The sequence below is a fragment of the Vanellus vanellus genome (assembly GCF_965231255.1).
Source record: "Vanellus vanellus genome assembly, chromosome: 1".
NCBI classification, from domain to species: Eukaryota; Metazoa; Chordata; class Aves; order Charadriiformes; family Charadriidae; genus Vanellus; species Vanellus vanellus.
In genome coordinates this window covers 117,231,527-117,245,348 of record NC_138905.1, presented here as the reverse complement: position 1 = coordinate 117,245,348, position 13,822 = coordinate 117,231,527, and the positions used below count along the sequence as shown (strand labels likewise).

General features: G+C 39.0%; 1 protein-coding gene across 1 annotated transcript in view; it reads right to left on the bottom strand.

Annotated features, from left to right (window-relative positions):
* Positions 1-3,614: 3,614 nt before the first annotated feature.
* The window catches only part of BACH1 (BTB domain and CNC homolog 1), a 29,052-nt gene continuing 18,844 nt past the window's right edge, over positions 3,615-13,822 (bottom strand). The window contains exons 4-5 of the mRNA XM_082490154.1: positions 12,183-12,389; positions 3,615-7,029 (exon numbers count right to left, since the gene is read on the bottom strand). Of these exons, the coding sequence (XP_082346280.1) occupies positions 6,568-7,029; positions 12,183-12,389 (669 nt within the window). The 3' untranslated portion in view covers positions 3,615-6,567. The remainder of the gene's footprint in view (positions 7,030-12,182; positions 12,390-13,822) is intronic.

Below are 13,822 nucleotides of genomic sequence, written 5' to 3'. Positions count from 1 at the left end.
GGGAAAAGAAAGACTAAGGAAACTGTGGGCCCTCTCCGGAAGGAAATGCAAGAACTGGTTACCCGGGACAGAGACAGAGCTGAGGTACTCAATGACTTTTTTGCCTCAGTCTTCACTGGCAAGGACTGCAGCCACACTGCCCACGACACAGAATGCAAAGGCGAGGATTGGGAAAATGGGGAACCGCCCACTGTAGGTGAAGATCAAGTGTGAGACCACCTGAGGAATTTGAAGGTGCACGAGTCCATGGGACCTGATGAGATACATCCTCGGGTCCTGAGGGAACTAGCAGATGAGGTTGCTAAGCCACTAGCCATCATATTTGAGAAGTCGTGGCGGTCTGGCGAGGTTCCTGCCAACTGGAAAAGGGGAAACATAACCCCTATTTTCAAAAAGGGAAACAAGGAAGACCCAGGGAACTACAGGCCAGTCAGCCTCACCTCTGTGCCTGGCAAGATCATGGAGCAGATCCTCCTGGAAACTCTGCGGAGACACATAGAAAACAAGGAGGTGATTGGTGACAGCCAGCATGGCTTCACCAAGGGCAAGTCATGACTGACAAATTTGATGGCCTTCTACAAAGGGGTTACAGCAGCAGCCGACAAGGGAAGACCAACTGATGTCATCTACTTGGACTTGTGCGAAGCATTTGACACTGTCCCACATGATATCCTGGTCTTTAAATTGAAGAGACATGGATTCAACAAATGGACCCCTCAGTGGATAAAGAACTGGCTGGAGGGTCACACTCAAAGAGTTGTGGTCAACAGCTCGATGACCAAGTGGAGAGCAGTGACGAGTGGCATTCCTCAGGGGTCAGTACTGAGGCCTGTACTGTTCAACATCTTTGTCGGCGACATGGACAGTGGGGTTGAGTGCACCCTCAGCAAGTTTGCCGATGATACCAAGCTGTTTGGCGAGGCAGACAGACTGGAGGGGAGGGATGCCATCCAGAGGGACCTGTACAAGCTGGAAAGGTGGGCCAAAGCCAACCTCACGCAGTTCAACAAGGCCAAGTGCAAGGTCTTACATCTGGGTTGGGGCAATCCCAAGCACAAATACAGGCTTGGCAGAGAATGGCTGGAGAGCAGCCCTGAGGAGAAGCACCTGGGGGTGCTGACTGACAAGAAGCTCAACATGAGCCAGCAATGTGTGATCGCAGCCCAGAAGGCCAACTGTATCCTGGGCTGCAACAAAAGAAGTGTGGCCAGCAGGTCAAAGGAGGTGACTCTGCCCATCTACTCCACTCTCATGAGACCCCACCTGGAGTACTGCATCAAGCTCTGGAGTCCCCAACATAAGAAGGACATGGACCTGCTGGAGCGTGTCCAGAGGAGAGCCATGACAATGATCTGAGGCCTGGAGCACCTCTCCTATGAAGAGAGGCTGAAAGAGTTGAGGCTGTTCAGCCTGGAGAAGAGAAGGCTCCGGGGAGATCTTATTGTGGCCTTCCAGTACCTAAAGGGGGCCTACAGGAAAGCTGGGGAAGGACTTTTTACTAGGGTATGTAGCAATAGGAAGAGGGGGAATGGCTTTAAACTGGAAGAGGGCAGGTTCAGATTGAACATTAGGAAGAAGTTTTTCACTTTGAGGGCGGTAAGGCACTGGAACAAGTTGCCCAGAGAGGTTGTTGAGGCCCCATCCCTGGAGGCGTTCAAGGCCAGGCTGGACGTGGCCTTGGGCAACCTGGTCTAGTGGCCTATGGCAGAGGGGTTGGAACTCTATGATCTTCAAGGTCCTTTCCAACCTAAACCATTCTATGATTCTATGATCCTGTTCATTTCTAAAGCTTTAATCTCCAAGGTGAACACTGCTTTCTCTGCCCCATCCCAGTTATGTAAAGGTGGGGAAAAAAGTGATTGCTAGTGTCCACGATCTGTCAGATTAATATTTGCAATTCAAAAAGATTAAAAATAATATTTAGAAAACTTAAGTGCAGTGTATACAAATTTAAGATGCCTGAAGAGCATATCACATGCTTAAATAGGCTTTTACAATATTCATACTCATGAAGTCTCTCCTATTCAAACCTCTGCTAAACCATCTCATGTTCCCTTCTTATTTTTCTTTTAGTTCCGTCCACAAATTCAATCAGTAGTAAGTCTTAATGTACCAATATTAAAATTCTCCTTTATACATGCTAGTGACTTGCAGCTGTGTGCTTTTGAGGCTTATTCTTTTGAAGATCAAAAACAAAACAAAGAAGAAATCAGTATGCAAACAATAGAATATAGAAGAGGCATAAGAGTCCAGCTTGTTCACCGTATATTTCAGTGCTCAAAATGGACATTCACTTTTCTCTGTAAAGATCAACTATTTTCTTTACGCTCAAACCTTTGTCAGAAGAGTATTAAAGAAATTGGTTCAAAAACTGCTGCAATTACAGTAAGCGCTTTTACCTTTTCAGCTTTTGGAGAAATTTTGCTATTTCACTTTAAACAAATTTCACTTAGCGCAGTCACGCTCAGATAAAAACCCAGAGCTCACATAAAGGGTGCCAATTATCAGCAGTTCCTAGTTTCTTATGTGGTAAAACAGACCCAGAGGCAGAACAATTGTACAGTACTGATCTCTGGCATATACATCTTTTTGCTTTCATTGCCGTTGTTTCTTGCTGAATATTAAGAGGAGTTTCAAACCTATCACAGACTCCTGCATCAAAATTTTACGTTTCTTCAAAGAGGAACCACACTAGCATTCCTGTGCAACCTGCCTTGGTTCTTAAAGTCAAGAAACACACAACACGCTAACGAAATCCAGGTGACCACGAATTCCAAGGACAAAACTGTCCTGGAGAAAAAGAGACAGCTTTTACTGCCTTATCAATTATAAACAGCAAATTGAACCTTATAATCAATCATCTTCCAGCATTTTCCCCAAAAAAGACTGTTTTAACGAAGGATCTGCTGGTGGGATTCGAGTAATTTCAGACTTGAAAGAGTCAAATGCACAGGTTACAAAAACTTTAAATCAAGGACGACTTCTAATGAAACGCTTTCTGAGCAAGGCAAAACGCAATACTGAAAGGCTAGATCCAGTAGTACAGTTTACTGTTTAGCAGGTACAGAGGAAGATTAAGATAAATGCAGTTTCTCAAAGGTTGGGTTTTTTTTTTTTTCTGCAATCCTTCTGATTATTTAACAGGACCCAACAAAATCTATAATTACAAAGATACTTCTTTAGAAGCTTAATAAACAGATGTATCATTACAACCTCCCCCATGACAAACCTCAGTCTCATGCACTGATCTATACTATGCATGTAAACATCACCTCCAAGTTTTCTCAAGACCCAACAAACCTACGAAATCCCATTAATCAGTCATTTACCTCTTCTCTCCCTTAAAATAATTTTAAAAATAATAATAAAAAAAGTCAAAGTTACCCAGAAAAGAAAACCCCCTCAAATAGAACAAGACACGCAAAAGTCAAATAAACTTACAGGAAATTTATTCCAACTCAGTAATACTTGCTACTGTGTATATTATTCAGGAACTTATAGACTACTTTGCTTCTGTTCGCAGAAATGATGTAGTGCTACTAAAAAAGTGAATAATGCACCAGTAAAGACTTTCACTGCAAAAGATTTTTTACAAAAAAAGAAAAGCCTTTGTAGAAAGTATAGTGGTTTTTATTGTAGTCTTAGAAAATATTGAATTATGAAAGATACAAAATCAACTGTTGTAATTATCTGTTTATTTTACAATCTGTATGCCATCATACTCTTATGGCTTTAAGATAGTCCGTCCAAAGTATTTTAAAACATGCTTTAACAAAGTATTTTACAATTTCAAAATTGAGTATTTCTTTACTGAAAAAAACAACAACCCCCAAACAAAAACCTCCAAAACATTTACCTGAGAATTGTGTATCATAAAATTGTCATTCACTCTTAACGTTTGCAAGTTGATGATATAGGCTATAGAAGTCAACATGCAACTTGTAGGTCTACTGTATTAAATAAATACTTTAAAAATTATTTAGATGCAGCTGGTTAGGCAAAAACCTACCCTCAAACTTCATCAAGTTCATCATACGTTTAAAAACATGACATGAAGGTTATCCTACATCAGTGACAGCCATGATTTCTGCACTGGAAGCCCTGCACCATTTGCTGGGTGGAATTCAGACCCTGGCTGATCACCAGACTGCAGCAGTGGAGCACAACTTCTTGGTGGATATTCTGGCATCTGAACTTGGTAACCACTGACCTTGTTTTCCAACATCCATAGCCAAGCATGTCAGGGGTTTGGGTCACTGGATACGTTTAAGGTCCCAGCCAGTTATTCTCTACATATATGCTCCATCCCTTTATAACAAACATTTAACCCAAGGAATTCCATTTTAGACTGTGTGTACTATTAGGACAATGCTTTAATGTCATTATCCACGTCATTTAAGAATATCACCAGCTTTAAAAGTGATATTGTGTATGGACAGTAGAGAGGTTTGGGGCTTTCTGTCTTGCTTTTTTATTGTTTCTTGTTGGTTTGCTTTTTAAATAAAATGGAGACTTGGGAGCAAAACACCACCCAAGGTGGCAGCACAGGAGGGAGGCAGGATTAAATTAACCAGGCATATACAGCCACTGGAGAAAAAAAAACAGAGTGCTTCATGAGTAATGGATATACAGGATCAACATATATAAATGATAGTCATTTAAAAGAATTTCAATTCAGTTATCTGAAGATACATCCAGAGCAGTAGAACTCTCATGATATCTGCCATATACGATTTATTTCTGAATTTCAGTTACTGCAAGTACTGCAATTTATACAAGCTATGCACCATTAACATAAATTTTTCCCTTAACAAAAGTAATGATATTTGATGAAAATCCAAGGATGTCACTAGAGATCTAAATCAACTTTCAATCCCATAGGTGAGGTAGTGTAGTCACTTGTATTACATGCTGGTTACGAGAAGTACTGTTGAAATCTGTCAAATTTTTAATTTTTGTTTTAAATAAGTGGCTTAATAGTCTTAATATATTTATTAATGCTATCTTACCTATAAGGGGGGAAGGAGGGGAAAAAAAAAAAAAAAAAAAAAGAGCCTTGCCAAAAACAAGTTTTGCCTCACTGCAAGATAAAGCCACAAAGCAGTATTTACAATAGTCCTTTGCTTAGTTGCTGCCTACTGTACATGCACACACAAGACAAAAAGCTAATATACATTCTGAGGTAGGAAATGAAGAATTCCACTGGCTTGTACAAGATTCTTCATGTTTTGTAAACCAGCAAAACCAAAGTTTTCTGTGGTGAGGTTCAATACTTAGTTCTGGCGTGAGAATAATATCTAAGTAACAAAGCATCATTGGTATACAATATGCAGCTACTGCCATATAAAAATCTAAGAAATGGGGATTATTTTTAGTGGCTAAACTTCTCCTTCACAAAGTAAATAAAGGTAAACCCTCCAGCTCATTTTCTTATTACACTTTCTATGGGTTTATACTTATAGCACAAGCCATTCAAAGTGTACTACATGTTTAGCCATAAAAGTATCCTGAAGACTGAAATTCTGAAACAGATCTTTACTGGTCCCAGTGATCAGAAAACAAACACATTTGTAGATTACTTTAGGCAATTAGGCACTGAAGTCAAAGAATTTGGTGCCTGAATACCTTAAAAAAAAACAACAAAAAAAACCACACACAACACAAACCCATCCTTAAACTTTCACAATGCTTTGACTCCAACTTATCACAAACAGCAGCAAGCTTGAAGGTGCTAGGACAGTAGGTCACAATACAGCAATGAATTTTAACAAGCATATGGGATTCAGATGCCAGAGGACCCAATGCACTCCAATCAAATAATTGCATCAGTTCCAAACTTCTGCCTTTCCCAGTATGTTGTTATTCTTCCCACAAAATTTAGAGACGAGAGCAGTATACTGCAGCACCACTGCTGTTCCAGTTGTCTCAACTATATACTAGAGAGCTAAGACAAAGGCATACATTGAATAAAAGCTGTCTCTGGTACAGGGATGGGAACAGCAGGAAGCAGTGAGTTGTTCCAGAGCACACTTCCCTGAATCTCCTCATACTGTCATGCTATTCTAACCCATCTACAAAATAAACACTTACAGAGCTACATATGCTTCTCAAAGTTTGTCTACCAGGAAAAAAGAAATCTTAAAGAGGTAAGAATTCCAGGTATAGAAGTCATTGTGCATAAACACCTGTTAGGAGGCTTTTCTTGAGATAGAGTGGCATTAGGTACTGTGGCATAAATCAGCGTGCAGGTTGCTCTATGCCTGAATGAAAGCTTCCTCGCAAATAAACATCTGTGCACAGAGTTTATACTTTCCAACAACTTGCCTGAACTCTCCATAGCATCACCACACAGAAAAGGCTCCAAGGCTGACACATACAAAATACACTCTAGAACTACACAGAGCAAACCCAAAGCTTGCCACGTAATATAACGACCATATAACTGTCAATGTAGTTTCCAAAGACAAAGTTCCGTCTTTTCTTTCACTTTGGAAGGTACTTTACAATAATGCTCAATCTCACTTGTAGTTGCAATGTTGAGAGGCTGGCAATAGGAAGAGATTAGAGTCACTCATCTGTAGTGCATTTGTCAGTCATTTGCTGACAGAAGTCTGTGATACCACTGCTCTGTCCACACTGTTCCACGAGCGAAGTTTTCTCTAATGTTCTTACAGAAACTGAATGCAGTTCTTGTACTTGATTGTATGTTGCATCACACACACTTTTCACATGCTGATAACAAGAACTCTGCTCATTTGTAGATGTAACACCCGAAAGACCATCTGCTAATTCTACACACGCTGGTAGTGCAAGCTCACTATCAGATGGAGCTGTTCGTTCTCTCTCTGGGAATAAAAATGAAAGTGGACAATCTGAGGAAGAATATTTTGCAAGTATTTGTATTTGCTCATGACTCAAGGCTGCTTCCTTACACACTTGCTGGCAAAGTCCAGTTAAATTCTGCTTTGTCTCACCCAGAGTTGACAAAATGTGGTTTCTTTCCTTCAGCAAGTTCTCCTTCTCATTTTGCTGCAAGAAAAATAAAAATAGCCTTTTAGTCTGCATTTTAACACAAAAACTATAGTTTGTTATGTTCCTAGCAGAGCTCAAACAAGACTGTAAATAATCTGGTCTGTTGAAACAGAAGTAATTTGGCAATTAGAAGGTAAACACCGACACAATCAAATGCCTATGAAAAAGACAATCCTAACCTCTCTGGAAGCATCATCAGCTCAGCTATTTGAAGTGATTTTTCAGACATATGACTTTTTCAAAACCTGTGCTGACAGCCAAAACAGTAATTTGTAGTTAGTTAATAAATGAAACCTAGCTGGACTTACTATAAATATTCCTGAAACACTAATTGTACAGGGCAACATTTAAACCATTGCCACTGGGTCAACAAAACATTAGGCAGAGCAGTCTTCATAGAGATTTATGTTTTAAAAGTTAAACGTTGAAAACCAGACATCACATTTTTACTATTGATACTACTCTGCTAGATGAAAATAAAATCAATTCTTAAGTGCCAAGTGCACTGTAGAACAAACAACGGATGTAAGAAGAGTTTCTAAAGTAAATAGAAAATACAGGAAAATTAAAGAAATAAAATATGTTAAAATTGTAAACAAAATATTTTCTCTGGAAATGTAGCACTCCAGTTTGTTTCAAGGCACTGACTAGAAGACTGGAAGTTAAAGAATTTAGAGTGACAGAGGAATGACAGATTAGTGAATTGAAGAGACAAGAACACAGGAGCCCCTATGTAAGTAACCTACTATTGGAACAGGGGAATACCAACTGAATGATTGAGTTTTATTTACACAGCAAACACACTTCAGAGTGGCAGATACCACTCAGACATGAAATAAGACTGTCCTTGCTCTGAAGAGCTTACAATCTAGCTACATAAAGCAAAAGAATTTTCCAAAACACAAGGCAGCAAATGGTATGGTGATTCACTAATGAATACTAAATAGAAAAAAGTACCATTCATTAAAAATTAGCACCTTTTTTGTTTGTTTTACTTCAGTGTCATGAATTTTGTGAGACTTCTGATAAAACTGGCTGAAGATGAAAGGACATGGATAACTGATGGGCTAGTATAATGATGGAAACAAGCAACATCCAGGAAAAAAAGAAAGAAGAAATAGCAAAGAAGGAAAGCAAATAAGCAAGACCATAAGGATGAAGTTCTAAAAAAAAAAAAGGGGGGGAGGGGGGAAGAACCCACCAAAAAACAAAGATGTCACACATTTTAAGCTCTATAATTAATTAAGAGGCAGAGTTCTAAAGATATACAAAGCTTTAAATAGTTTTTAAGAAATAAATTTTAATCACAGAGACTATGTGTTATCACTACTATAATGTCAATTCACCCCTAGAAAGTTTACTTATTTTCAGTCCTTCTCACATTCCCTTTTGCAGGAGAAACTCATACTGCAACCTCTACAACTTCTTTTAAAAATAACTGACTAACTTTAAGTAGCATTTTGCAAGAAGAACAGTTGTTGCCAGTCCTTTTTGCCTAAAATGATTAGAAAGAGTGCTTTGCTAATAAACTTCTACTTGTCAGCATACTGGGAGCAGTTGTTGCCAGATCTCCTAATCTGAAATCACTTTATGTACATTTTGGGTATGCAGAGGCACTCAGCTATGCATTATGGACTGATGAAATTATCCGGACTGCTGTTTAAACACAAACTTCAACATTCAGAAATAGTTATTCTAGGATAAATTCCCCTCCCCCATCTGAAGTTGCTGAGAGGTTAATACATTTAGATATTACTGGTTTATTTTAGCGGCATTGTACTGATACTGCAAACTAATGCCAGCTAGTTTTGAGGTCACTGTAATCAAACTGAGCTATTTTAATTCTTCTGGTGAAGAATCTATTTAGTTCACACACTTCCTCTCCCTGCTATAGTATATATAACAAGATCTCAATTTCATTTCTTGGATCACAGCTTATAGTATGTCACTCACTGACACATCCTTCTCCTGAGCTACAGAATCTCCAGGGCAGTAGTGCTTCTTGAGGTCAGTTGTCCTTTACACAAATACCCTCATTTTGAAGCTTTGAAGTGAGAAAGTACAAGGAATCTGAATACACACAGGTGGTCTTAAAGAGCTGTTTCCAACAAGGCAACAACTCCTTGAGTAGCATGTATTCTCAGCTATGGAACACTACTAAAGAACACATAGATTCACCTGAAAGATCAATAAGCAAAGGCTATATGGGGGTCAAAAGCAACATTATCAGTATAGAAGATCGAGAGAAATGACCAAACTTAATTCTCCCAGATAACAGATTCAGTACCAAACAGCATTTTTCTTCAATATAAGTGGAGCTTAACATAGGACTTTCAATTTTACAGAATCACTTGGGTGGGGAGGTACCTCAGGATATCTTTAGTCCAACCTCCTGTGCAAAACAAAGTCAACTCGGGGTAAGATCATGCTGTTAAGGGCTTTGCTCAGCCATGTCATGAAAACCTCCAAGGACAGACCATGCACAACCTCTCTGGGTAACCTGCTCCACTGGCTGCCAGTCTCCACTGGAAAAAAAGTGTTTCCTTACATCCAGTTGAAACTTCCCATTTTAATTTATGACAATGTCTCTTCTTCCCCTGCTATGAAGTACTACCCCCTGGGAAGCCGAAAATGTTCCATGCCCAATGGCTACATGATCTTGAGGACTTCCCCATAGATATGGGCCAGTGGCTTTTAGGTCTCCCCACAGCCACCTCTTCCCCAAGTAGAAGCCCTGTTTCCTCTGCTTCTCACCACAGGAGAAGTACTCCAGGCCTGGCCATCCTGGTGCCTTCTCCTAACCTTGCTTCAGTTTGTCAATGTACTTCTGGCACTGGGAGGGGTCAAAACTGGCAAAAAGATCCAGTCTTACCTGTGCTGAGTATAGGAGTACAATCACTGTCCTCAAACCACTGGCTGTGCCTCTGTTAATACAGCCCAGGGCTGTATTTTTTTTTTTTCCCCAGCCTAGACATGCTGCTGACCCATGCTCAGCTTGCTATCTGCCCAGACCCCAAAGGTCCTTTTCAGCAGCACTACTCCCTAACCAGTCAGTCTCCAGCCTCTACTCATGCAGGGGGTTAGTCTGTTCCAGATATAGCACTTTCTCTAGAAACATACCACAAATACTATCTTTTAATCTGAGAGAACAAAAAATCTGGTAAACAAGAACAAATAGAAATTAATTTAAGACAACATGCTGCACATACTAGAAGCCAGGATGAGGAATTTAACCAAATTAATATTTCCAAACAGGCTACAGTAGAGAGTAATATCTACTTGTCAAGAGTTTTCAAACTACAGCTACACCACATTATCCTCTCTCAAGGCCACATTACAGAGGATACCATGAGAAGGATCAAAAGACTAACAGGTTTGAGACACATGACTGACCCAGAGAAGCAGGAATAAGGCAGGAGTCATCATGCTTGAAGCAACCTGGATGTACCACACCATGTGCTTTTACAGATGTCTCTTTTCTTCCACCCACCTGGAAATTATGCCTAAACAGATCTTAAAGTTTCTATATTTGTGCACAACTTACACAAGTTTGATGGTGCATAACATCAGTTGCTGTCAGACCTGCTCAACAGCTCCAAACAAAGTCTCTTCAGGAAAGAAACTTACCTGCACAGTTGGGAAAAAATAAGCGACTGGAACATGTTTGTGCCTAGAGTATGATTCATAACTCAGACCTCAACTCACAGTTCTCAACATTTACTGTTTAGACCTTGCACAGTGGTATCTGTCAAACAGCAGACACTCAGTCTGTTCTAGCACAGATCCACAGAAGAAAGGATATTATAGTATGATTATCAGTCACTTAATCAACTACAGGTCTAATCTTGCAGATGAATCTCTAATTGTTTTCTCCCCAAGTGTTATGCAATATTGACAAACTTACATAACAAACAGCAATGACAATATGACAACAAAAACAGGCAGAAAGGTCTGAACTGTCAGAAATGCAACTTCTCTCTTTAGTGAGAATAATGTAACTGTTACTAACACGATCACCTGATTTCCCTCCCTCTCAGAGCATCTGCTTCATTCAGCACACTGAATGACTTGCTCTGTCAACTCAACAGGGTTGTATGGCACTGCAGGCCTTCCTTCAAAGTCTATCTCTGATGCTGAAGAAGAAGTGCATGTAGTAAGAGATGACAGACCACTGCAGGAAAGTAAGTTTCTAGCCCATGGCACTTTGCTCTAATTTTATATTCCTTTTCACTCTGAAGTCATAAGGAAAAAGGTACAACACAACTGCTTATGTTTCTAGCTGATGCAAATACCAAATTCATGTACATAAACACAGTCTAAAATGCTCCATAAACAAGAATTAAGAGTACAGTAACCCTAAACAAATGAACTACTTAGTGCATATGGTATGATCAACTATGAAACTGAGAGGGTCAGAAACAAAAGGCCAGAAAAAAGCCGTTCACATTTTCCTGACAGGAGAACTTCAGATTATCCACATTTCTCTTAATTACATGTTTATGTTTTTTATTGCCTTTTAAGAAGGACAAATTATATTAACAGAGAAATCTGGATGCATTAATTCCTCAGCTACAATCTTGATACAACAGCTCAAAAGGCAAGCAGCTTCCTGAGTTCTGCTGCATCTTCCGCTTTTCTGCAAAGGTCTCATTTTTAAGATTCAAGACTCAGGAAACAGTTCACCAGCCCATGTTGATATGTTACAAGAAAAATACTTACACAATTAACCACTGCATAACTGTAAACTTGATCATGAGCAATACCACGAGCTGAAGATCAAGAGCAAAAAGCAAGAAAGGAGAAATAGGTAGAAAAAGTAGAGTGGGATGATGGTTTGGGAATCATTCTGAGCGATTAAGCTCAATGTTTAATTCTGAGGGGCTTCAAAAACACCATTCACCAAAAACTATGATGTGATGCACTTTTCCTTCTGTGGACTTGTTTCCATTCAAGTAAAAAAAAAAAGTGTGTACTTTACAGTAAAGCACAAAAAAATCTAGACCTGCCATCAAGAAGTCACCTAAGACTGATAAAAGTTTTCTAAGCTTGAGTGGAAAAAGTAGTAAGCCACCTCACAAACTACTGCCAGACATCCAGTGAAGATGTTTAGAGAAAGATTCAAGTGAACAGTAATGAATATTTGTACATACCAGTTTTTCAATTTCAGATTCAAGATTTTGTATGCAGTCAAGTTTTCTCTTACGACATCGCTGTGCTGCAATTCTGTTTTTACTTCGTCTTCGGATATCATGAATACAGTCCAATTGTTCAGGAGTTAATTTATGCATTTTCAGAAATGACTGGAAGTCATTTCTGGAAAGTGAGATAATCCTTTGTGCATTAAATGGCAGTTTTACCTAGAATGCAAGACAGTTGTAAATCAAAAGGTGAAACTGACCCACACGAACACCAACAGGCCAATACAAGTTTCCATTTTAAGGATTCATTACTACATAACCCTTCTTTCTTCCTAAATCTCAGAGACAAGAGCAAGTTAATGTAGTCACCAGGTGAGGTAGATAAAACCCAGCCGTTTCAACTAGATGAGTTCAAGCACAGGCAAAATAACTGAGTACTTTGCACATTTACATTAGATCCTCAAAAGCAGAGTCAGAGTAGGATAAAATCTATCCAGTAAATAATTAGGTAAAACTCTGTAGGAAAATAAGTTATGGCTAGGTGATACACAAAACAGGTGTCAAGAACCACTAATACAGTCTAAAGTTTCCCCATACCTGCTATTAAGACTGTATCCTGCATACATTTTTATACCTACAGTTTTCTGCAGGAAAAGTTAATCTGAAACAGGCACTTATTTAAAATATAGAAGTTACAATATTTGTCTTGTAATTCTTAATGCTGGAGAAGAGAGAGAACCAGGCTCTTGCTAGTGTCTGTACACTTGAGCTGCAGGAGCTTGAAACGTACATAGATCACGAAGTCCTGATTAATACTGGAAAAAACCTTCACCTTTACAAAATAACTGCCACATTTTAAGAAGTATCCAACTAAAGACACTTTATTTTAATCCTTACATTTGAGTATATAAAGTAGCAGAACATGTTACCTTGCTGTGGCCAAAGATCTGAATTTAGTTTAAAAAGCAAATAGAAATACCCTTTCTGTGTTTGGTTACCACTGGTGACAAATTGCCCTCGGCAATGATGCCATCTACGTCTTTGTAATATAAAGACAAGGAACGTATTTAATAAATTCTGGCCTTTTGTTTGGCCTGCCAACTTTCTATATTGATGGTAGCTTCCCCTTATTTTAAGTCTCAGTAAGGCACTGCATCTTGAAAAGAAAAACACTAGTGCTTTAAAAACAACGGAATTTTCATGACATTAAATGATCCATCATACACAGAGTCACATTGTAATTCTACAATTCTAAGAACTGTGACAGAAATCATTCTACGTATATAGGGAATGCTTTTGGGATTAGACTACTTATGTATGGCATCTACCTAAAACACTACCAAAGCAATGACATAAAGGAAAGAAGTGCCAAATAATTTCTGCAGTTGGAGGAACAAATATAACCTCAGTTTTAGAGAAGGTGATACTATTAAAACAGTCTTAAATACACAGCTACTGAAGCCAGCTTGAAAACTTAACTTAATTTCCCAGTAAATCTGAAGTATAATTTCTCTCCCACCTTCTCCCCACTACTCAGAATAAAACTAAGAAAACTTAAGTTTCTATAAAACAAAGGTTCCAAGAAGTTTGGAGTTTTCTTACATTCAGCTAAATCAGACAGAAAAAAATTCTGAAAAAGAACTCCCATGCCT